This window comes from Micropterus dolomieu, linkage group LG01 (genome assembly GCF_021292245.1).
Source record: "Micropterus dolomieu isolate WLL.071019.BEF.003 ecotype Adirondacks linkage group LG01, ASM2129224v1, whole genome shotgun sequence".
Lineage (NCBI taxonomy): Eukaryota > Metazoa > Chordata > Actinopteri > Centrarchiformes > Centrarchidae > Micropterus > Micropterus dolomieu.
In genome coordinates, this window is record NC_060150.1 from 47,791,669 (window position 1) to 47,817,287 (window position 25,619).

The 25,619-nt window shown below is 42.8% G+C and overlaps 2 protein-coding genes across 2 annotated transcripts in view; one reads left to right on the forward strand and one right to left on the reverse strand.

Annotated features, from left to right (window-relative positions):
- The window catches only part of LOC123968492 (cytochrome b5), a 10,100-nt gene extending 8,089 nt beyond the window's left edge, over positions 1 to 2,011 (reverse strand). Inside the window, exon 1 of the mRNA XM_046045306.1 lies at positions 1,672 to 2,011. Coding sequence (XP_045901262.1) covers positions 1,672 to 1,809 — 138 coding nt within the window. The 5' untranslated portion in view covers positions 1,810 to 2,011. The remainder of the gene's footprint in view (positions 1 to 1,671) is intronic.
- A 2,417-nt stretch (positions 2,012 to 4,428) lies between these two features.
- On the forward strand, positions 4,429 to 25,619 carry LOC123968589 (uncharacterized protein C18orf63). Its single transcript, XM_046045452.1, has 15 exons — positions 4,429 to 4,695; positions 5,915 to 6,077; positions 6,696 to 6,774; positions 10,047 to 10,103; positions 10,213 to 10,324; positions 11,390 to 11,431; positions 11,736 to 11,812; positions 13,855 to 13,967; positions 14,582 to 14,678; positions 15,435 to 15,520; positions 15,815 to 16,001; positions 17,983 to 18,234; positions 18,688 to 19,275; positions 20,143 to 20,226; positions 24,830 to 25,619. The coding sequence occupies exons 2-15, from the start codon at positions 5,953 to 5,955 to the stop codon at positions 24,950 to 24,952; spliced, it is 2,022 nt and encodes a 673-aa protein (XP_045901408.1). The 5' UTR covers positions 4,429 to 4,695; positions 5,915 to 5,952; the 3' UTR covers positions 24,953 to 25,619.

The following is a 25,619-nucleotide window of genomic DNA, read 5'->3' on the forward strand; positions in this document are numbered from 1 at the left end:
GAGTCTTGGCTCGGTCTCGCACTGCTTCGGTCTCGCACTGCCTCGGTCTGAGTCTTGGCTCGGTCTCGCACTGCTTCGGTCTCGCACTGCCTCGGTCTGAGTCTTGGCTCGGTCTCGCACTGCTTCGGTCTCGCACTGCCTCGGTCTCGCACTGCTTCGGTCTCGCACTGCCTCGGTCTGAGTCTTGGCTCGGTCTCGCACTGCCTCGGTCTCGCACTGCCTCGGTCTGAGTCTTGCCTCGGTCTCGCACTGCCTCGGTCTGAGTCTCGGCTCGGTCTCGCACTGCCTCGGTCTGAGTCTTGGCTCGGTCTCGCACTGCCTCGGTCTGAGTCTTGGCTCGGTCTCGCACTGCCTCGGTCTGAGTCTTGGCTCGGTCTCGCACTGCTTCGGTCTCGCACTGCTTCGGTCTCGCACTGCCTCGGTCTGAGTCTTGACTCTGTCTCGCCCAGCTTCGGTCTCGCCCTGCCCCTTTTGGATCTTGACTTGGTCTGGATCTTGACTTGGTCTGGGTCTTGACTCGGTCTCCCCCTGCCTCGTTCTGGGTCTTGACTTGCTCTCAGCCCCTTAAAGTCTTGGTCTTGACTCGGTCTGGATAAACTCTGGTCTTGGTCTTGACCTGGTCTCGTTTTAGGCGGTCTTGACTACAACATTCACTTTCGGTCGCCATTTTATAGACCAAACAACTAATCAGATTACTCGAGTAAATAATCAACAGATTAATCGACAATGGAAATAATTGTTTGTTGCAGACCTACTTTACACTTGAGATCATTTTTTCTATTAATCAATCCATGTTTTGTCTCTAAAATGTCGCAAAACGGTGAAACATGTTATAATTTCTAAGTCATGTATATTCAGTCTACTGTCACATCAAATCCTGAAAACTGAGGAGCTGGAACCAGATTCACTTCCTGTTGATTGACTAATCGATTTATCTACTACTTTGGCTGGGCCAAATGGTAAAAAATCTTATCACAAAAAAACATTCAATGTCAATAATTAACAGGATAAATGTCAAATAATTATTTCTTTCAAGTTTAAAGGCTGTTAAAAGGAAACCAGATGGTTAATTGTGGTTTTAAACTTTTCTTTATGGTCAGAACATGACAAACACTTGATGCCAAACAATTGATCTTTTACCAAATCTGAGGCAGAGCATTCAAAACAGTTATGATCAAATCTTTTTTTTGACAAATATGCACGAGTAAAATTAAGTAAAATCTTTTATTGTCTTTGCACTTGTGAAAGCACTGTGTTTGAAAAGTGCTCTCTAAATAAAGATTATTATTTATTTTATTTTTTTATGGTCTTAACTTTTGCAGGAGGATCCCCCTGCAGCCTCTCCAGGGCCCCCTGTGATACTGACCTGCACACAGCAACCAGAGTCTCCACCCTGTCCCAATGAATTGAAGCTTTGATGTTGCCACCAGACTTCAATCAAATAAAGTCAAATTTTGCAACACACACTTTTGCAGCGAACCACGCATGAATGTAATAAGAAATAAAGTTATTTTCTATTAAAAGCAAGACATCGGCTTGGTTAAAGGTGTCTGTAAGTGGAAGTGTGTCCACCCAGTTTGGTTTATATCCTGTTGTGGGAGATTTCCACATGCTGGCTGCTGCAAGCTTCTACTGACATAAAACGTCCTAAAACTTAACGCAGTTCCTCACCTCCTCCAGAAACTTGGTGACATCGTAGACCTTGTTGTTGATGATGATCCAGGTTGATTTGAAAGTGTTCTGCTCCTCGATCTCTGACAGTCTGTAGTATTTGACTCCATCGGGGCACTTTTCTTCCTTCTCACCCATTTGTGTCCCTGAGATCTTCCGACAGTTTGAAAGTAAAGACCCGCAGAAAAGCCGCCAGGAGTCGTTACACAGCGTGTCCGTGGTTATATAATCCCCCCCGAGCCTGTCAGCACCGTGACTCCGCACAAACACACCGACATTTAACCCAGTTCCTTCCAACAACAGTCCCAACTTTCAGGGGTGATCGGTCACGCCGTCAAGACCACGAGATTACAACGCGAGACTTCCGCGGTGTGTTTCAAAGTAAAGGTCTCGTTCACGAATGTCTGGTGCAACAGTTCATTTCAAAGTTCAAAGTTCAAGGTTCACCTTTATTGTCATTATCTAATAAGTGTCATTAACGGTGTATCGTCACATCCCTAATCTGAGTCCTCATGTCCCCACCACTTTTCAACAAATGCCCTTGCATTATATAATACTTGTAAATGATTGTAGACACCTGCACAAATGTTAAAATACAAGACAGAGAGCAATAAACAGAACAATGCATCTAAGAGTTGCACTAAAGGAAGAAATAAGTAAGTTAAATCTACAAAGAAAGATATATACACATGTATATACACACACATACACACAAAAATAGATGTGCAATATCAGTTTATGATGAAAGTTATAGTGCAAAAAACTTTAGGGAGGTAGTGGGAGGTTGTGCAGAGTTAATCTGCATGAAGAAAATACCTTGTGGCAAATGATTAACCTATTTTTAAAGCTTTCCCTTGCAACATAACTGTCTAGTCGACGCCCCAGTTTGTGTCTCCTGCATGTGGATGTCAGTATATTCATTTAGCAAAGCAACACATTTTACTAAAAGGTAAATACCTGATGTTATTTGTAACCCAGCAAAAGAAGTTTTGCAACACTTATTATACAGTTTTGAAGGTATTTTCAAGAATCCTCAGCAACTCTTCTATCAAAAAAGCTTTCTAAAAAAGTTTTAAAGCCATTTTGCAATAAAGGACTTTATTCCTAATCGATGCTTTAATCCATATGACACATCTCCTCTATCCTGTTGTGTACAAAAATAGAAAGTAATGGAAATAAACTATGTAAGGCTTATTTTAAAATGTTGTAATGTCAGTTCCCATGGATGCCTTTCTGAATAGGCTCAGTAATATTGAGTATATGCTGACATGTGCTGCTGCACGTTTACAATATAAATGGTGAAACAATTTTGATGCCTGAGTTGAGTCTTTCTGGAAATACCTTTGTCAGGTATTGTCAGGATTTTATAGGAAGATTAGCTCTGATTGGCTCAAAAGACAATATACGAACACCTTTCAGAAACTTTATATGACCATAATTTAAAATAATTGCCTGAGAGTTAAAACGTGGGGATTGAAAATGCATTACGGTTAAGGTCAAGGTTAAGTGTGCAGTGTTATAAAGAAATAACAGCTTTATCAGAATCTCAGAAAACTCAGAATAGGGGAAATTCTTTGTTACAGATACTCGCATGGCTTAAAAGGAATAGGAATAATAATAGAAATTATTAAGAAGAGAACATAAGTATAAAAATATAATAATAAATGTTTATAAATGCGGTATACAGTATTAAAAAAAAGATAACTCTAGTTGTGGAGTTGTGTAATTATTTTATATTTAATTAATTTAACTATTCAGCTGAATCCTACATTTAAACATTGAAGAACTAATAAAAAACAAAGCTCTAAACACCAGTCTGCACTTTGACACACCTTGATTTTACTTTGAAAAATTGGTTTCCGGTTAAATTGCACTGACCGCCTCACGGAGCCTGAAAGTTCCTTGGAAGTTGACTGGCGCCGCCCCCGCTGTCCTTCTAGCGCTGCTATTGGCCAATCTCGTCCTTCCACGGGAGCCCCTGATTGGCCGTCGCCCTGTCAGTCATCAGTGAGCTGTGGGCGGGACCAGGCTAAAGTTCACGAGTTCAGAAACCCTGAAGGAAACAGCTTCTCACGCGAGGGCCTGCGGGGAGCGTTATCTCACGCAATGAGTGTTTTATCTCACGCAATGAGTGTTTTATCTCACGCAGGGTGCGTTTCAGCGGGCAGCCGGAGGTCCCGGTTTATCCTCAACACCCAGCGGACCCGTGAAACATGTTAAATGGTGAGATAAGTCGAGACATTGCGTAGAAAAAGCTCTATTTTTACTTCCCCGGCTCTGTGGCGGGAAAACCTGACAAAGATGGTCTATTGGTACACCTCATCACTCCACAGTAAAAAGAAAATAAACAACATAACAATAAACTCAATTAATGAAGTCTCCTGAATTAAGTCTGTCTTGAATATCAGCCAGAATGGAAGGCTGTGGTCTAAATAAATATTAAAAATTAAATATTCATCTTAATGCATCGTCTCTTGGTCAAAATTAAAGCCTCTCAAGGGTGAAACAAATATGGAATCTCACATCACACACAAAGTGTAACGTTAGCTTAAAATTATAGAAACTAACGTGCAAATCAATCTAAATAAAAAAATAAGAATATAGACTTAAACTCTGTGTCCTCAATAGTAAATTTAGGTAGATTATATTATTATAACATAAGGCTAGAATGTTTTTATTTTACTACAAGTAAGCAGAGTGAGAGCTCCTCCTTTTCGCCATTTTAACCATCTTTGGCTAAGACGACTCCCTTTTTTTTTTTTTTTTTGTCCCCAAAGCTTCTTATTTTGTAAAATTGCCTATTTTCTCACAAAACCAAGATTTTCCTCATTTGACCACTACTATCACAGTGTAGTTTAAGTGTAAATATAAAGTTGGTGGCCGAGATATCAATGTAAAACTGAAAATAAAAACGGTAAAAAGTAGCTAGGTTAATTAGCCAACTTAGCTAGCTGTAGCCTTAGCTTGTTTTAGCTAACTGCCAAGTGGGCAGCTTTGTTTTCGGGGTGAAGGAGATACGAAGAGGTGAGTGAGACAGATTCAAGGGCTTTAAATTAATAATATTTGTATTATTGATTATGTTTTCGATGTTTTCTTTTAGTCTGTAAGGTGTTAAAATGTTTTACTGTCCCTTATAAGTTAATACCGGAGATTAAAGTGATCATAAATTAATTAACAATCATTCATTGTGGATAATATTATTATAATGTTATTTTTATCTGTCAGTTAGGATTTATTTTGTCCAAAACCCAAATATATTTAGTTTACAAATGTATACCACAACACACAAAGAGCATTACCACATGTAAAAGGATCTTGAATCTTGAGAATATTTAATATTTCTGCTTGATAAATTAATAAATTATTCATTAAGTGATTATTAAAACAGTTCGGTCGTTTGGTTCATGGATTCATTGACTCAATTGTTTCAGTACTAATCTTTTATATTTAAAAAGTTAGTCACCAGATAGTATTATTTATACTCGATAAGTGACAACAGATGAATTGATTGAATTATCGTTTAACACATGTTGTGATGAGAATATCTTTCATATAGAGCAATACAGTCTGATACTGGTCACTTTGTTGTGTTAACCACAGTAAAAAGGTACATTTACTCAATTACTATTCTTAAGTACAAATTTGAGGTATCTGTGCTCTTGAGTGTTTTCTTTTCATGCCACTTACTTCTACTCCACCACATCTCCGAGGGAGATATTTCACTTTTTACTTCACTACATCTATCCGACAGCCTCAGTTACTTTACAAATTAAGATTTATACACACACAAAACATATGAAGAGTTTATACAAGTACAGATGAAATGATTAGTTGGGTGAGAAAATTATTTGGCTGCTATTTTGATTGTTTAATGTCATTTTTTATGCAAAAACGTTTAATGATTCCAGTTTCACAAATGTGAAGATTTTCTGCTTTTCCTTTGAATAATTATAATAATTGTAATGTTTGTTAATAATGTTGAGATTTGGACTGTTGGTCGTACAAAAGCACTGTGAAGACAGTTATCGCTATTTTATTGCAATCAGTTGATAAATGGAGAAAATAAGCAGCAGATTGATCCAGGATGAAAATAATCATTAGTTCAAAATGAGCTGCTTCAATATTGATTATATTTTTATTGCAGTAATTTTCAATCCACTATGTCTTTTACTTGTGACAGAGTATTTTCATAGTGTAGTATTAGTATTTTCACTTAAGTAAAGGCTCTGAATATTTCATCCAGCGCTGGTTATCCATCAGCTGGAATAAGCTGTGTGCAGGATGAACGTAGGAGTCCAGCAGTCGTTGTTTTTCCTCGGGCTCCCAGACCTGAAGAAGCTGTGCTGCATCACTCTGACCCTGCAGGAGGACGAGGAGCTGAGGAGCAAACAGATCAAGACCTGCAGGTGTCGCCCACTTTAACATCACAGTTTATCACAGTCGGTCACTCCTGAAAGCTGTCAGTCCAACACATTCTCACCCCAAACTCGTCACACAGGACGCTTGGTCAAGGCTGCTTGGCGTTGATTTTTATCGCCCTGGGCTGGTCGTTTTTTGATTACGTTAGCAAGAATAACCATGGTGTTGGGGTTGGTGTACGTAACTTAAATAAAACCATTAAATGTTGACTTTTTGTTTCATACGGGAAACGGACACCAATCTCCTGGCCCCACCTTCCACCCCAAACCACCTCCTTCCTCTGACTCCTACCCTTACCGTTCATAAATGACACTACAGGGCTTCTTCCCCCAGAGCGTTACAAACTGACACCAGCGATTCTTGACCACGCGTCCTTAATCTTTTTTCCCCACTCTCACCGTGTCAGTTTACACACTTTTAACTACAAGATTTAATCACAGTCGGTTTAAACATACGAAAAATATCTTTTCAATGGGAGGACAGATGAAGAGTTTAAAGTGTTTCTTCAAAGATGTGAGGTGAACAAAATGTGATGTGTGCGCAGTGTTTCCTGTGTCACTGGATTGCTGTGGCCTTCAGTAAACTGTGTGTGTGTTTGTCCACAGAGAGCTGGTGCTGCTGTACTCTGATGTTCTGGCCTCTCCGGCTCTGGACTCCTTCACTGATATCACGGCGGTCATGGCTGTAAGAAACACACACGCGTATACTTCTATCCCTCTGAGGACCGCACGCCTTTATGTAACCTCTACGTACGAGTCACTCTAACAAGGGCTGTTCGGTGTGGTCTCAATCCAAGGTGACCAGTGTTGGGCCAGTTACTCAGGCTTTGTAATAAGTTACTAGTTACTTTACTTGTTACGTTTCTATGTTACTTTTGGAAATAGTAATCTCTCACACTACTAGTTACCAGGCAAAGTAAAAAGTAAAAGTAATGCGTTTCTGCCCGACGCTGATTGTGACATAGTAAATTTTCAGTAAACTGGTTTTATTGATAGAACAAACAGCCGCACTGTAGTCAGATAGGCAACATTTACCACAGAGGAATAAAGTGTTTATAAAGTGAGAAATAATATGTATAAAATAAATAAATGTGTAATATAGATGAATGGATTATTATGGATTATTTTACCCAAACCTGAGTGTTGGCTCTCAGTCAGGGAGGACTGGACAACATGTCCTCGCTCTCAAGGTCTAAAACTGTAATTAATCACACACACATCCTTGTATCTTCATCAACCTAATTCTAACCCTTTTACTACTAAATTTCACATTGAAAGTAATTTAGATTTGTTTGTTAAAATAAAAGTTATGTTTAAAATCAAACCTCACCGAGCCCCCAATTTAAATATTTACATTTAAAATGTTTTTTTATGTGATATCTCCGGGACGTACGACAGCCTCATCTGCCGTTTGGTGTGAAACAGAGCTGCGTGGCTTCAAACATTTTATTCCCAGTTTGTCAGTCGTCTCGTTGTTTCTTGAAAGGGCTGAGCAGAAAGGTTAATGCAGATACTTTGACTTGTGTAGTTGAATCTTCAGGAAAACAGTCTCGGCTTCTCGCTGACCGCGTTTGCAGAGATTTTGATATCGTAAACGTTGTGAACTGCACACGCACGCTCTCTACATACCTTGGCGCACACACTCAGTCACGCAACACAGACACAAAACAAAGACACGCATCAGCTTTCACACACACTCTTCACCTCTGCAGCAGATTGATTCTTACACCTATAATCCTTATTAAAACAGAAAATTACAACCGAACACCTTCTGAATTCAAACTTCGTCTCTCATCGTAAAACACGCTTCATTCAAACTGGACAGAAACAAAACAAAAACCCTGTTCCAGGGTGATTGTTTCAACAATCAGCAGCTCTGGTTTGGTGGAAATAAACCTTTAATTCACAAGTGTGACAATACTGTGGATGAGAATATTTGGACGAGTTGGACAGGTGGAGAGCCTTTAAGGTCGGGGGGGTACAGACTGTGTTATGTCAGCGAGGCTCCTGCAAGTACAGCAAAAAATATGTGCGTGTGTGTTTTGTGTGTGGCTCAGATATGTGTTGGCGTGCCGACACTTCCTGAGCAGAAACACGCAGCCAAAATATTTGGGCTGAATACCAAACATTCCCTGTGTGCTTGTCACGCACACACACACACACACGCACACATTATTACCCTCTGAAACATAAACACGCCTCTGTCTCAGCGTCCTGCTGAGTGACACCAGGTCATTCATGTGTTGAATCATTCAAAGCCTGTGTCAGGGTGTCGTGTGCTGCCAGGCGAACCTGTATATTAAATCTTTCTACACATTGTGTTTTAGAGGAGTTTAAGTTCAGCTCATCTTCCACAGGTCAAAGGTAGAAATAATAAAACGAGTCCTGGCTGAAACTAGTTCATGCTGGCTCACTGCGACATGCACGCTGGGCTCAAAATAAGGCATGCTGGTTAGAAATTGTGTCTGACTTTCACCGATGCTGCACAACGCCACCGTGTCACATGACATTAAAACCTCACGGGAACGAGGCATTGTTTTGATACCCCGCCCCTGCAGTCGCCTGCAGCTCACGTTTGACTATCAAGTCGGCGAAAGTCATGTCGAACGCACCTGTTAACTGTATATAACAACCTAATTTTTTTCTGCTTCTTCTTCTTCATCGGTCCGTCCCCTTTAGCGACGTAGCCAAGATGGTGGCCTGTGAGGGCGAGAAGTGTCCAGCTTTCCACACTGAACGTTTTGACCACTAGGAGTGCACCACTGGGGCAGAAAGCAGCACTCTGTCCTCGCGGCACATCACTTTAAACAGCACATCTAGCTGCAGTGTTGGGCAAATTACTCAGAAATCGTAATGAATAATGACTTTTTACTTATTACTCCGTTAAAAAGTAACAATATTATTTTACTCATTACTGGGTATTAAAAGTAAATGATCACGTTACTCGTTAAGCTACAGTTACTTTCAACCCCCGCAGCACAAACCTGTTCAGCAGTTCGTTTTAGAAATGAATCCACTTTACTGCAACAGTAATTAACCTGAGGAGGCAACAAGCAGCCTCTCAGACCAGAGGATGCCGGATCATACAGGCTGTTAAAAATAATAAAAAACAAAGCAGGTCCCTCCCAACATCTCTCCTGCCGAGTGGACGCTTCACTAGTTTCTTCCTACAGGCGAAGTTTCACGTTGCTGTGCAGCTGTGAAAGCTTTTTGCTGGTCGCACAAACAGAAGAGCGTGTTCTTTGCATCTCTGAGTGTGACACAGCCAGGCCTAACAGCTGTGGAAAGATCGCCTCTCTCCCTCGTTCTGCCATTAGCTTTTTGGCTAGCAGCTGACACAAACAAACAGATCCAACTCTGAAATGGCAGTTTATTATTGAGTCAACAAGAATTTACAAACAATGGGTAATCTACGTTGACTACAGTCTTCTGACCGGCTACCAAAGCGCCCTGGCTGCGCACATCCAGCAGTGTTTTTATAAAAGAAACGCGTCTGTATGAGTCGTCCTTATTCACATATTCACTGAAAATAGACCGAAGCCATTGTTAATGTTATTAGTAACACCTGTGGAGGATGTGTGGGGGGTCTGCAGCGAATGGAGGGATTATTCAGCAAATAAATGATTTGTGTCTCACGTTTACGTTTTGGCTGCTAAAACACCTGGTTTAGGTTGGAGAAGGATGCTGCAGGTGCTTTGAAACAGAATCATGAAAAGGTATAATCTGCCGCAGCCGACATTAAAGAGGCATTATTGTTCTTGGGAGATGTAATTTGTCAGTTGCCAGTTCTGTTGAAGACACGAAGACATTTTGATTTTGGGGATTGGATTAATTTAGACAAGAAGGAATGTTGGTTTCCTCACAAGCGTTTTTTAGGCTCATGCTAAATCAAACTAAAACTTTATTTAAACCACTTGTTGTTAGATAATCATTCTGTGATCTCTTCTCTTCCTACAGATCCAGTTTTTCCAGAAGGGCGTCCTGCAGGTGTTTGGACAGAGACACAGTCTGCAGGTGTGATGACTGATTGATAACTCTGTGTTAATTGCAAATATAGATTTTAAGCTACTTTTAGTTGGTGAAAAGTGTGTGTGTGTGTGTGTGTGTGTGTGTGTGTGTGTAGCTGGGCTCTCCTCAGTGTGTGTTTCCAGGTGTCCTCCAGTGTTGCCTGTCCTACTCTCTGATCACCAGACTGGCTCCCAGCTGGAATAAAGCAGGACTCTACCTCGTCACCGGTACGCTCGTCTGAACGCTTTTATTCCTGGATGTCATTTTACAGTCTCAGCTGAGTACTTTTAGGTGCTTAACGACACGGACCAGCAGTGTTTCCCACAGGATTTTAACAGACTATGGTGGGTGGGCCTTGGACCCGGAAGTTAAATGCATTAATTTGGTACAAAATTAAGAGGCTATCTATGAAGAACTTTGCACTCTTGTAGAAAATGTTGTGCTCTAGTAAACTATTTAATTATAAACCCATTGTAGAGCTTTAAATGGTGACGAAACAGCAACAAAACTCAAACAAATTTATTTAATGTTTTTCCAGCAACCCCTAAATCAAAGAATATAACATTTAATAAGTAATTTCCCTAACGTTTAATTCCTTCTAACGGACACATGTAATATGTTTTATGCTTTCTGTGAATATAATCCAATTAATCTGATTTCCATCCTGTACAGACGCCTTATTTTGAAAACCCCACGTTGTCACGTGTGTTTCCTCCTCGCGCTAAATCCATCCAGTCCGACCCGGTTTGATAAATAATGTCGTATGTGGTTCTGGTCCGGCGTAACATGAAGACTTCACAGCCTCTCTTCATACTAAAGAGACAAACTGACAGGATAAAGTCTCTAACCTGCCTGTTAACTCGCTCTGGGCCCTTTCACTTACCGTAAAGGCCTGAATACGTGTGCACTCCAACTTTAGGTGCAGCTAGCTTAATCTACCTTCTCACAAACGAGTGACAGAAACAGACTGTTACCGTAGTTACCTCACGCTTACAGCAGCGCTGTAAACTATGGCGGAGCAAATTAGACTGCCGCCAGGGTCTCGTTAATCAGTGGCAAGTTAAATCTGACCTCAGTCAACGAGCCAGTCGCCGCTCCATCCTGATTGGACTTTTAGGAGCGTCTGTTCTGCTAAAGGGGGAATTAATCAGCCTGAAAAGAACCCGTTCAAACAGTTTGGTGAATCTGACACATCTGCTAAAGTGCGGTAGATTTAAAGGATAAGAACATGAAAACGTTCTTGCACGTTACATCATGTATCTGATCTGTTTTCACTGTGTGTTTGTTCTCAGGAAAAGACTTTCTGACTGAGAGCGGGAGGCTCAACGCTGTCCGTAAGTTTCACCAAAAGCTGCACTGGAGTGAATTTGTTATTTTTAGGACCTAAATGCTGCACATTTCCTGTCTGGTTCAGTGTCATGGTTTGGGATAAAGCTACCGTACACGAGCTCAGGTGACACGAACATGACTGGAAGTGGAAGTAGGCAGCCACTTGCTAACACATTTACAGAATTAACTTACAAAATGAGGAGTCTCACAGCTTTTTCTACCAGTTCCTGAGCACAAAGATACCAGTGGAGATATGATTGATGAGATATTTTAAAATGTGTTAAATAGTATTTTGTGTGTGTGTGTCAGGCATGGAGCTGAGCAGCAGTGAGGGCCGACTGTGCATCAGCATTGAAGCCAACACCGTCAGACTGCCGCCAACCACAGTGAGAGAACATAGAAACATTAATTTCACTTATATGATATGTTTTCAGTATCTAATGTAAATCAAAACAAAGTCATTCTTAAAGTGTAAAAAAATAATATAAAAGAGCATTTGGAGTGCACACGTATTCAGGCCTTTACGGTAAGTGAAAGGGCCCAGAGCGAGTTAACAGGCAGGTTAGAGACTTTATCCTGTCAGTTTGTCTCTTTAGTATGAAGAGAGGCTGTGAAGTCTTCATGTTACGCCGGACCAGAACCACATACGACATTATTTATCAAACCGGGTCTGACTGGATGGATTTAGCGCGAGGAGGAAACACACGTGACAACGTGGGGTTTTCAAAATAAGGCGTCTGTACAGGATGGAAATCAGATTAATTGGATTATATTCACTGCAAATATAAAACATGTTACATGTGGCCATTAAAAGTAAAAAAACAAAACAACAATAACATGTTAGGGAAGTTACTTATTCTATTTTCTATTCTTTAATTTAGGGTTTTTGTAAAAAACATTAAATTTGTTGTTTCGTCACCATTTAAAGCTCTACAATGAGTTTACGATCAAATATTTTACTAGAGCACAACATCGTTCACAAGCGTACAAAGTGCTTCATAGATAGCATCTTAATTTTGCACCAAATTAATGCATTTAACTTTAAAATGTATAAAATTTTCTTCCGGGTCCGAGGCCCACCCAGCATCGTTTCTTAAAATCCCGTGGGAAACACTGAAATGCAGATATTTAATGTCACTACATATTAATGTAATTAATTAAAATTGCATTGCTCTGTTATAGAGTCAGGTGGGGGTTGAACTTCGAACTTTACCACGCTGCAGCAGAACCACGTTCGCTCCACCTTTAATATATCTGTCCCTGTTTTTGTCTCGTCTGGTGTCGCTACATGTTTGTTTCTTGTAAGTTGATTATTGTGATGTTGTATTGAGCACCATTTTGTTTGCATAAAAAATAAAATAACAGCAAATACCTTTTTGTAAACATATGAAAATCATCTAAGTGTGCATTATCTAGATGTGCTGGTTGGTTGACTAAACAGCGTAACGTGTTCTCATGTGCAGTGGACGAACAGACTCTGCCGACGCACACAGCAGCAGAACAGCGTTTTTACAAGAGCAGCGACACTGAGAGCTTCAGTTTACACGCTGTTAGCAAGTCAGAGAGACAAACCAAAGCTAAAGTTAACTCAGCGTTCACTGTAAGGTTATTTTCTTCAGCACTCTCATAAAAGCTAAAATACGACCGGACTTCAGAGGGACTGAAAAATCTCTGCAGCGTTGTCATCGGCCCAAACAAACCCGCTTCTGGGAGACGCTGGACAGGGTTTGTCCCGTGAGATTGAGAACAGCGCGGTTAACTTCACCCGGTTACCATGGTAATTAAAATGTGTACGGTAATAATAACCGTCAGGAATTTGACCATGGTTTACTGTTAAACCGGTAATCGTTTTATCCCTACTCAGCATCTGAAAACTCTCCACCTGTCCTCTAGTTCTTTATGTTTTAATAACTGAAAATATTTAGAAATGTTTGCCTGCATCTGGATCTAAATCTGTGTGAAAACACACACACACAGGCAGACAGTCGTGAGATGCGTCCGTTAAAGCAAGTGCTGCAGTTCATGATGAAAAACACCACAATACTGTTAATCAGAGGTTTTCAAAGTCTGAGACTGTGAAGCTGAAGCTTTACTAAACTTCATTTTGCTCAGTTCAACAGGTCATTGCTGTTTGACACCAAATTCATTTAAAAGCTCCGGCATTAGTTTCTGACTCTGGGAGGGAAAAACAGTACTAATCCCCAAAAACTGCAGTATCTTCTATCTTTAACTAGATTACACACATTTAGGCTGCTCTGAGTGATCAATGAAGAATCCCTGTAAAATGTTACGCATCCACATAAAAAACAGCTTCTTCCCTGGAGCTGAAATTTGTGTCCTGCCACATAACAAGCAAACTGAAAATCAAATGTGCAGAAAATCCGGTTAAAATGTGCACGATAAAGCAGGATTTCTGTGTTTGTTGCAGCTGGAGGACTTTGACCTCCCGCCGTTAGTGCTGCGGAGGTTCTGCAGTGATCCTGACTTCGTCCTCGACCCCACCTCCACCGGAAGAGCAATCTGGTGTCACGTCCTGCCCAGGTAAGACAACGCCACCTGCTGGACGCGACAGGTGGAGACGGGCTGCTCACGAGATCTGAGCTAAGACGCCTCGATTACATTAATGTGACAACGTGATCATTTATCTCTGAGCTTCTCTCCCGGTGTTGTGCACATGCATAATTACATTTCCTTTGATCTAATGATAATTTTGCAGACGTGCGGCTTCATGATTATTGTCTTACTGCCCAAATCACGTAATGGCTCGCATTATGTTTTGGAATCTACCACTCAGATAGGATAATAAAAGGCAACAACACAGAGTCGTCTCTCCGGTGAGGTGAAGCTCAGCGTCAAAGCCAGCTGACCTCTTCCACTAAACGCACGTTTTAAGGCTTCAATTCATCGTTTCAGTATCCTGTTCTCATGTTGAGGCGACCTGCTGGTGAATTGTGGGATTCAAACGACACCATGGCAGCAGAGTGGCAGGTTGTGTCATACTGACTGTGAGCAGCAGGTGGAGCTGCAGCTCTTTTTAAACACAGCCAGTCAGCCTGCAGGAGATTCAGTCCTGATACACTCACAACATTACTCTTTGATTGAATGAGATATTTTTCACTTAGTCATTATAAATATATATGTGTGTGTGTGTTTAGCATGAAGAAAGGTCAGATTATCACCATCAGCCGTCAGCTGCCCAGAGACGGACCATTTAGGACCTACAGAGACCTGCAGAACCACTGGAACCGCCTGGTACACAACACACACACACACACTTGTTCCTCTGTCTATTTCCTTGTATGCCAAGAGTGCTAATTGGCTCTTGGCATACAAGGAACTTTCGCCAAAGGATTCACATGGTCGAATCAGAATCGTCAAGTCCTGCCTGTAGTCGACTGATAGTCGAATCATGTGCGTTTTTGTACACGGCGATTGCGAGCGCGCCTGGTGGGGTGAGAAGCTGCAGAGCTGCAGTCTCGATTCTTTCAACTTACACTGTAAATCTGTATATTAACTTATTGGGAGAAAACTGTTATTTCTGTGTAAAATCAGACGTTGAGCACCCCCATATCGCCAAAATGGCGTGATCCTTGTTACGCTGCGAAGCTCCGACTGTGAGATTGACAGTCGAATCAGGCTCCGCCCATCGAAGCATCAAATCTACGACTATTCAGGTCAGCCCTAGAGTTATTGGTAATCAAAATAGAAATCACTTGTTTCTAAACACTTAAGTTCTCCAAAGTCATGATGGCTCAGACGTGCGTTTATTTACTCCTTGATCAGATATAACCTGATTAAAATTATATTAAAGTTGTAACCAGGCGAACATCGAACACAGGCACATTCGACAAGCCGACCTGCGGAGTCTTTCTTTCTTAAGGTGTTGTGTTTTTTGTCTTCTTGCATGTTTGAGTTGTGTTGTGAGTTACTAAGCTATCATATCAGCACAGATATTGGTCATTTCAGAGACACGGGATGGTTCATAGATGGTGTGTGTGTGTGTTGCAGTATGGTTACAGACTCCCTGAGCTTGCAGAGGAAGAGGTGGTGTACTGCAGCGTCTACTTCAGACTAGTGGGAGAGAGACTCTTCACGTATCCTAAAACCCTCGTAGTGAATTTATTGGATTAATTAGCCGTCTTAATATAAACATTTCCTCAACCTGTCTCTTTCAGACGAGTGTAACGTTACGTCTGACATGAAATTAAGACATTAACAATCTATTTCTCAGTATCTAGTATTTATTTTAAACACTAATTGTTCTTGAAATAAAAAGAGACTAGTCGTAAGTAATGTTGTGACAACGTTTGTTAAGTTAAACAAAAGTTAAACGGAACAATGAAAACTGCTCAGGAATGATGATGTACTTTAACCTCCCGCCTGAGCAGCTACCCTCTGAGCTGCATCCGCCTGCAGCCGGTGCAGCGCTGCCCTCGGGTCGACCTGCAGGGGGCGCTGGGCTCCTTCCTGTCTGCCATCAGGTTTAGGCTGCAGAGCGTGTGTGGCTTCCCTGCGCGTCTGACCAGCAAACCCTGTTACCACACAGTCGCTCTGAAGACTGCTGCGACAGTACAGGTACACGCACACAAAGCGCTGCACGCAAGTGAACGCATCGTTCAGGCGTGCGAGTGTGTTTCATATATATACACTTGCACTGAAAAGGCACATGTTCACCCCAGTGTCTGTGGAAACAAATGGCCACATCTGTGTGAAAGAAAATGGGAAGCGCAGTTAGGTGACTAAATCTAAAACTACGGAACATGTGTTTGCTGTTTATGCTGCACGTCGAGGCCACCAGCTCCCGTTGATTACTGTGAAAATGAGTTGCGTCGTTACGAGAGATCTCACGAGGAGTCGATACTAAAATTCGGAAAACATGTCGTTACTTGTTTTTCTAGTGTAGCTGCAGCGACAGACGGTTATTTTACAGTTATGAGCTGGACCTGGTAATTCATTAAAGGAGCACCTGGGACTTATTGTTTTGTTTTTATTAGTGCGGGTCAACGATTAAAACTTTTAATCGCGATTAATCGCATTGTAATGTGCAAAATTGAATAATGAATTCTAAAGTTGTGTATTGCATACTTTTAATTTAAATGTACTGCCATATACACAAAAGTGCAATAACATGCGGTGTAGCGCACAGAAGCCGTTGCTATGGTTACTATCCACAGAGCGCCTGGTGTTTACTCGCGGAGCGCTTGTCTCCCTGTCTGATTACCCCCCCCCCTCCTGTGACCCAGGGTTTGACTGGATGTGTATTCAGAGCCAGTGAGCAACGCACTTTCTAAATAATCCGCAGTTTTCCCCTCGTACCTTTCCAAACCTGTCTGTCTTCCTTTCCTTCTCTCCGACACACTTGCCCACACGCTTACCTGCAGGTTATTTTATGTGAGTGCGCCTGGAGGTCGACGTGGAGGGAGGAAAATCGATTATCGGTGCATTTCCCAACCCTGTAAAAAAAACTTCATGGACAGTTTTACGACCGTAAAGGTGCGACGCTGCAGAGAAAGAGGTGGAGAGAAAGTTCCCTCTCAACATCCTGAGGGTTTATTTTCACGAGACAGATGGAGGAAGTGTCCGGAGTTCCTTTTTAATGAGAAATGTGCTGGAGACGCACGAAAGAAAGATTTTAGATGTTCAGAAGATATGTAGAGACTCATGAGGTTGAAGGTTATTCATCAACCCTGTGAAGCTAAATAAAACTCATAATATTCGGCCCCTTTTCCCAGAAATAGAAGTGAAATGTTGAAAGGAACAAGCAGATTTAAACAATATGAAGAGTACATACCATTTAATGAATGTTTTTGAGAAGCCCAGTTAAGAAAAAGTTTAATATCTGTTATTGTCTTTAATAGTTTTAATATGTTCCTCGGCAGCTCTGCTCCTCGATAGACGAAACTATAAATTAACGCGAAGCTGTAATGAAGCTGGAGCTTATTCCACCTTTTCTTATTCACAGGGTGCAGCTGAAGTGTATTTAATCAAGTTGAGAAACTGCTCGGTGAAACACCCGGAGAGATCGATTCAGTGCTCGCAGAGTGAAACTAAAATATTTATAGTGTTCAGCTCAGTTCATTTGAGCTGAAAACCTTTTTAAGGCTCGAGGTGAAGCTGAAGTCTGTGAAACGACAGATTGAAAATGTATTTCAGATGTTTTTAAGATGGCTTGTTTGGACGGAGCTCAGCTTGTTTTATAGGTTTATGAGAGATATGACAGAAGACAGTTAGCGTACAGTGCTGATGTGACAGTTTGCTGCTTCTTATTATTATTATATTTACTGTTTGGTAGGGGGATGTTTCTCTCCTGGAATTAAGATTAGTCAGATGTGGTTTGTTTAAATCAAACTCCACAAAGGATGTACATCCAGCCAGATCGTACGTCCTGCCACAAACTTAACGCTCAGCACACAACAGAAGTAGTCACGTATTTAAAGAGTCACACAGAAGGTGAGTTGATGACCGGAGAACGGATGAAAAACGGTACAGAGGGATTTTAACAACCTCATCTTGAAGTAGTAGTTCTTTGTAAAGAAAGCCTCCTCTTCCTCCTCAGGTGTTGCGTAGTGAGCAGATCAACTTGACCACCTCCTCCTCCATGAGGCTGGTCCTCACCCAGCTCCCCGCTCCTCCTCCCCGACCTGAGAAGCCACAGCCTCCAGCCTGGGCCCCTCTCTCCCAGCAGGACGGAGCCCAGACACAAAGTCAAGGATGCAGAGGAGACGGAGACTGGCCTACATCCTCCTCCACCTCCTCCTCTTCCTCACGTGTTTCTCTCTCCTTTTCTGATTCCTCGGGTTACCGGTCAGCTCCTTCCCACTCATCCATCTCCTCCTCCTCTTCTCTCCCACTCTTCCAGCCAGCTTCATCCCTCACCTCCTCCTCCTCCTCCATCTCCTCCTCCTCCTCTTCTCTCCCACTCTTCCAGCCAGCTCCTTCCTTCTCCTCCTCCTCCTCCTCCTCCTCCTCCCTCTCCTCCTCCTCCTCTTCTCTCCCACTCTTCCAGCCAGCTCCTTCCCTCTCCTCCTCCTCCTCCTCCTCTCTCCCAGTCTTCCAGCCAGCTCCTTCCCTCTCCTCCTCCTCCTCCTCTTCTCTCCCACTCTTCCAGCCAGCTCCTTCCCTCTCCTCCTCCTCCTCCTCCTCTTCTCTCCCACTCTTCCAGCCAGCTCCTTCCCTCTCCTCCTCCTCCTCTTCTCTCCCACTCTTCCAGCCAGCTCCTTCCCTCTCCTCCTCCTCCTCCTCTTCTCTCCCACTCTTCCAGCCAGCTTCTTCCCTCACCTCCTCCTCCTTCTCCACCCTTTCTTTCTCCTCCGTCCTCTCCCCTCTACCTCCCCCGAGTCAAACCCCGGTGACCCCTGCTCCCAAACTGGTTCCCATCTTCAAGAACAAGTGTCCTTCGCGCCACGTCAACGTCGCCCTGCTGCGGGTGAAGAAGCAGAGGGAGCAGCTGAGCGGAGGAGGGGAGGAAAGGGGGAGGTTGACACTACCTGCCTCTTCTTCTTCTTTGTCAGCTGCATCCCTCCCGCTTCCTCCTCCAACCGTTCCTCGCTTCCACCGTCGCCCCAAACACAGCAGCACCGCCCCTAAACCGGCAGGTCACCCCAAACTCAAACACCTCCCGAGCCTCAGCCCAACGTCAAAGTCTAAACTCATCCTCCCTCCAAAGCCGGAGGTCAAGCCTAAACCCAAGTCCTGCCTCAAACCCAGCGCGAGGACCAGCTGTGCAGGCGGTACTGAAGCTAACTGCGCCCGTAAACTGCAGGACAAAGCAACAACACAACCATCAGCCGCACCACCTGAGCCGTCTTCTGACAGCTCCTGCACAGACTCCTCCACCAGCAGCAGAGCGGTCAGTCCAGTTAGTTCGACTAGTTTATTAAAACAGATCTTACTTTTGTAGTATCTCTGTCTTTATTGGCCCACCTGACTTGTTTTTAGTGACGTCCTCCTGTTCTCCGTGGTAAACAATGTTAGAAATAATGGACAAAACTAAAATAAGACCCAACTTGTGTGAAACTTGGATTAGTTTAAATGAGATTCTTTGGACTAAAGTGCCAACGGATGTTACGTAATGTGATTAATAAGCGACGCAGCTGCACACAGAGTCATATTTTCACTCGTTGGATAAATTTCAGCGGACGAGACATCAACATGACGCATCCTTCATTTAGCCTGATTGGATGAATGCTGCCATTGGTCTTTTATTTTAACTTTCAAACTAGCACAAACATAACTCCTTCTTTTGGGAGAAGATTGTCAGTGAAGGTTCTGGACTCACTCAAAGACGTTTCGTCTCTCACCCGAGAGACTTTTTGAGTTCTGACTGACCGGTAGGGAAACCAGCCATTTAACCTCTGTGGTTCGAGGAAACGTCTTTGAGGGAGGCCAAGCCAGACTTTACCTCGGCCTCGACCCACAGAGCGTTTATATAGCTGGGTTTCCCTACCGGTTAGTCAGTTCAAGTCCAGTTGCCCTTGATTTTACCCTTCAGAAGTTATTTGTTTTTTAAACTTGTGTTTATTTTATTATTTAAAAATAAAAAATACTGTGTAACTGTGAAGGATGCTGCAGCTCCACCACCACTCTGCACTACAGAAACTGGATAAGTCTTAACAGAAACCTGCTCACTGGAGCTGAACGGCTGCAGTTAGGCTGCAGAAGTGGGCTGCACTCCCCAGCTGCTTCCTGACTGTCCTGTGTCGTCTTGTTGTTTCAGGGAGTTGTGTTCGAGCCAAAGCCGAAGAAATCCAGATCTGCCGTACGCGACGTAGATGTGGAGAAAATGGCCAGAAGCCACCAGGTCAGGAGACGTAGTGAACTCTACAGCTTCTTTCTTGGCTGCTGGTCCTCCCTTCCTTATCTCCTTCTCTTCATGTTTTCTTCCTCTTCTATTCAAGTAACAACATGACCTCTCCTCTGGCGCCACTCGCAGGTCAAACTGGATCTGTTTTCTGAGAAAGATGTAAAGCACAAATTATACTTTCCGCGTGCACGTAGCCGCGAGGGCCCATGTGACGTACATTTAATAATTTTCTTATGTCTGCAAGGGTCCAAAAACAGCCGGTACACATGCGAAGAGATCTACACAAGGAAGAGACTTTAGAAGTGATGAATTTCCACTCGCACCTGATGTACAGCTTCAGCTTCCTCGTAAACATCCTTTAGGAGGACTACATACATTACCGTGATGTATTAAATTGCGTTTGTGTGACGAATAGCGTATACACACTGTTCTGTCTGCCTCGGTTTCCTTGCAAACATCCTTTGGGAGGAGGGTGAGGACTGTTAAAGTGATGAATGGTCAGGGGGAGGCGGGAGCCGAGCAGATTAATAACAACATTCATCAGCTTTACAGCTCCAACCCGCAACTTTTCAACAACAATCACTTACATTTTCTCTTGCTTTTATTCACACCTCCACACCGCTGCACACATTGTTCTTTAGGACACGTCAGGGAGTTACAGTCCAGTGCCGGGCAAACAGTTACTTCTGTCTCCTAAACTAATTTCCCCTCCAGTCATTTTCAAATGCATGCTCTCTGTCACATGAATCACATTTAAGAAATTATCAGTATTTGTAAAACTGTAACAAAAACCACAAACCACCAACAACTGCAACTCCGGTAAGCGACCTCCAGACAGCGTTTGGCTGTACTGAAACATTTAAAGCAGAGGTGCTCTGGTCTTTACGTAAAATAGCTAAACATCTGTCAAAACAAAACATAGGTGGCAGGGCTCAGCGTTAAACGTTTCTGCAACTGGCCCGACTGGGCCAGTGGGTTTGAAACTTACTGGCCCCAAGGCAATTATTACTGTCCCTCCCTCCAAAGGTTGTAATTTATCAGTGTTACAACGAAACCAAAGACTTGTAAGTTATGTTATTGTGTTAACATGTTTAATCGTTCATCCTGGATATAAAAAAAACTAAACTACAATGTAACCACAGTTCAAATTATAAAAAATAACAAGGTTAACTTTTAAACAGACTAACAGACTCAAACGTGACGTGCCGTCTCTCCTGATTGACAGGTTGTCATGGTAGCGATATGTCAATCACAAGGTAGTCCCGCCCTAAAGCATCGCCTGCTTTATCATCTGTTTTTTCCCCAAGCGGGAAGCTTCCGGTCAGCGATCTGATGCGAACGCGGAAGTCCCTTAAACCTGGCCAAAACTCAACACGGCGGCCAAACTCGAGGCTTCAAAACGGCGGTCCACAAACCGACGGGTACGTCCACATCTTATATACAGTCTCTGGGTTTCCCCTTTCATTTATTTTTGCAACCAGTAGAGTCGCCTCCTGCTGGCCGCGAGAAAAAATGCAGGTTTAAGGAACTTCAGCATTGACTTCACTCTTCAGACCCGGAGGTTCTTTCTTGATTGAGATTAGAGAATTAACATTTGACAACCATTCGGCACATCACTACAACCCCCTGATTGACCAACGGCAAGATGTTTCAATAAAGTCTTTGCACTGGCCCGATTTCCAGTTCAGCTACCGGCCCCGGGCCATCGGGCCATCGGGCCATCGGGCCATTGTTATTGTCGAGCCCTGGTGAGCTGTTTTAAACCATGTTCATGTTCAGGACACGAGGACAGGATGTCTTACATTACCTGATTTGGATTCTTGAATATGAAATAATTAATTCTGGGACTCAGATTTCCTTCATGTCCTTTTTCTCACAGTATGGACATGAAGTAGATCATAAATTGTATTCATAAAGGTCTTAAGAAGGTTTTAAATTTAACTTGCTCAAACCTGCAGAGTTGTAGGAGCTTGCACACACTATGACTGGACCCTGTATGAACTGCATCAGACATTGTGATTGCTTACCTGAAATCTGCACAAATACATGCACAAACACGACCCTGTAGAATTAAACTGTAAAAGCAAGGTTTTTATTTCAATGAAAAGCCAAAGTACAGGAGGAAAAGATTTAAAGCTTTCCTTAAAAAACACAGCTGCCTTCACCTGCTGAGAACAGTTCTCACCTTTTAGTCTCCAGTACAGGCTCTTTTATATCTCCATACGCTTTTCCTTTTAGAACCTGCTGCTGTGTTTCCTCTTTCTCTCCCTCCTAAACACACACTGATATTTTATGGATGTTTGTGCATTTCAAAGAGTAAAAAAAGACGTCCTGAAGGCCTAAAATGTAAGAGAAAGAACTTTCTCATTTTCCTTTCATGTTCTCTCTATCGGTCTTCCTCTCTTCACATCTCAGTTCATTAAATCTCTGGTTCTGTCATGTCTGCAGTATTAGCATGTTGCATGTTTTTTCCCTCCTCATCTGACGTGGTTGCTGTAGTTTCTGTTTGCGTGGGCAGGCGACGGTTGCGTAATTTTCCTCCCACGGACAGATTCTGACACAGCATCTCAGGTGACACTAAATTGATTTGCTAAAATGCTGCAGGAGGCTTTACAGCGTAGTGTTCTGCATGCGTAACACTGAGACCTGAACACACGGCCTGCACCTGTGCCTTTCAGAGCCGACCCATCTGGTATTTGAGACCAGAACTGACCTTAGAGCGAAGCTATATTTGCATTTTTTATTTGCACTATTTATTATTTATTGTCCAAAAAAGACAGGACCATAATAAATACAGACAGACTCAGGACAGGATCGTGACAAGATGTGGTCCAAGTCAGATACAGCTTGGATTTTTTGAAATACAACTTCAGTCAGATGGGAATTCATGCGACTCTGACTCTGGAACGACCGTCGTCACAATTCTGCGATTTGAACGGAAACACATACTCGCCATCCCTCCCGATTTTCATGGTAGACTCCTGTTTTTTTTATTGCCCTCCCCTGGTTTCCTCCTGGGGTCACAATTCTCCTGATTAATGAGAAACTTTCTGTCCTTTTCATTGCCTTCGTCACCGTTTCAGGCAACTCTCTTCCTCTGCTAGCATTGCACATGATGCAGAACCCTGCTAGAGACTCATTTGACGAACACCTGCTTTGTGTCGAGTCCTATCCCCTACTCTGGCTCTGATTGGCTAACCCTAGCCCCACCCTACCCCTAGCCGACGGAGGCAGAGTTGCCGAAACTAATAACGTGTGGTCTCCACGTTTACGTCCGTACGTTCTTTTCAACCCGTTCTCACTCCCGGGTCGTCGATCGTCAGTTTGTGACACACTGGGGATCCCGTTACCGTCATAGTTCAACGCAGTGGGGGGGGAAGCCCTGTAGCGTCGGTTTTAAAGGATGATGATGATATTTAACAGAAAAGACAGAGTAAGGAGGTGGGTGGGGTCGACGGAGGGCCAGAACCCGGACTTTGAAACGGGAGACCGGGGTTCGTGTCCTGTGTGAAACAAAAAGTCAACAATTTCAACCACCACCACAGTATTTTAACCCAAACCAGAATCTTTCCCTAACCTTAACCAAGTAGTTGTTTCAAAACGCCAGCCTTTTATTTTGAAAGTCTAACTGGAAGTTGGGGTGGCAGTGGCGCAATGGATAAGACCCCTGCCTTTGGTGTGAGAGATCTGGGTTCAATCCCCCACTGTGACGCATCCACCAATGTGTCCCTGAGCAAAACACTTAGCCCCTCGTTGCTGCAGAGGCGAGCGACCTCTGACATGTATAGCAACTGTAAGTCGCTTTGGATGAGTGTCAGCTAAATGAATAAATGTATTATAATATTTGTAAATATAAATATATTTGTTGTTGCAAAGTGTCGCTAACTTGACCTCGGAGCCCTAAATGTCAATAACTGACGCAAAAGGGGTTCACGGGGCGTTAAAAGGCGACGCCAAAGGGCCTTGACCAAGCTTCAGTATGTGACGAGTCGGGAGTGAGAACGACGTGTTGTTCTTTTTGTTTATGTTTTATTCTTTTATTTATCTGCACTTTCATCAATAAAATAAAAAACAAACCCACTGCTGCTGTGATCCTAAAGCTCCCTCTCTGATAAAACCTTATTTCAACAAAGATAAATTCTTACTCTGTACGTTTACTTCCGCACGACAGCGCGCTGCGTGGGATCTTTTGCGAATGCGGGTCACTTTCAGGTCGTGGCCCGTTCACACGGGAGTCTGACACGGGCCGCATTTAAATAAAAATGTGATCGGATAATCAAAAGAAGAAAGAGGCCTGCAGAGTGTGAACGCAGCTTTAAAGAAACAGTAAATATAAAGTGGGAGCCAGCAGCTGCTTAGCTTAGCATAAAGACTGGAAACGGGGGGGGACAGCTAGCCTGGCTCTGCGCACAGCTAACAAAACAACATGTTACATCCTGTTGGTTTAATCTGTACAAAACCAAACAAGAAGACATTCGCCGTTTAGCAGGCGGTTTTATCTTCATTCCTGAAAGAGGTCATTGTTGAATATTCCCTTTTTTATGTGATGTTTTATTGGACAAAACAAAAAGTTTCCCTTCCCTCTCTTCTCCTGCTCCAGTTGTCCAAGCTGAACTCTGCGACTCTGCTGGCCTGGCTGAAGGGAAGAGGAGCGCTCGTCGGTGCCAAACACAAGAAGGAGGAGCTGATGCTGAAGGTCATGGCTCGTCTGGCCGAAGCCTGACACACACGCACTCGCACATCATATCTACTTAATCGACTTACTTCACAGTAGTAACGCTGTTCTAAGCTCCTCATTTAAGGATTTGATGTAAAATCTGGCCGTCCTATCAGTCTGCATCAAAGAGTGCAGCTGGAACAGATGAGCGTGTCTCATCTCCGCTAATTGAGATGCTGAAGATTTGCCAAAATTAAATTCTGGTGTCAGATTAAAGTCCCCGTGGGGTCCTCAGGAAGTGTGGTCCACTGTCGTCGTGTTTGATTTGAAGCACCGCAGGTTGTTCAGGTCGGCGAACAGTTTAAATCACCTTTACAGGAGTTAGGATGCTTTAAATCCTCTCATGCAGCTTCAACTGAGTCATTTACTGAGTAAAACCTTTAGCTGTTCTGCTGACGGGTTCGTTCTTGTTCAGGAGAGATTTCATGTGCTGTCTCCTTTAATTCATGTAAAAAAAACTCAAACTAAAACGATCTACCTCTCAGAAATACAGGCATTAAAAGGTACGTTATACTGTTCAGGATGTTGTTGAAAAAATATTCTATATTGTATTCTACCATTAATTTGTGCCTTTTTATTCTATATTTATTTATACAGCTGCTGCTTCCTTGTTGTGTAATTATATTTCCCAGCTGAAGCTCTGTGGATTAAAAAAACAGTTTTAGAAATTGCA

What these genes read in the sequence shown, in the direction of transcription:
- LOC123968589 (XM_046045452.1), top strand. Translation starts at nt 5,953, where the DNA reads ATGAACGTAGGAGTCCAGCAGTCGTTGTTTTTCCTCGGGCTCCCAGAC. An exon ending in AAACAGATCAAGACCTGCAG is followed by an intron (nt 6,078 to 6,695) that starts GTGTCGCCCACT and finishes GTTTGTCCACAG; the next exon opens with AGAGCTGGTGCTGCTGTACT. An exon ending in TGGTGTCACGTCCTGCCCAG is followed by an intron (nt 13,968 to 14,581) that starts GTAAGACAACGC and finishes GTGTGTGTTTAG; the next exon opens with CATGAAGAAAGGTCAGATTA.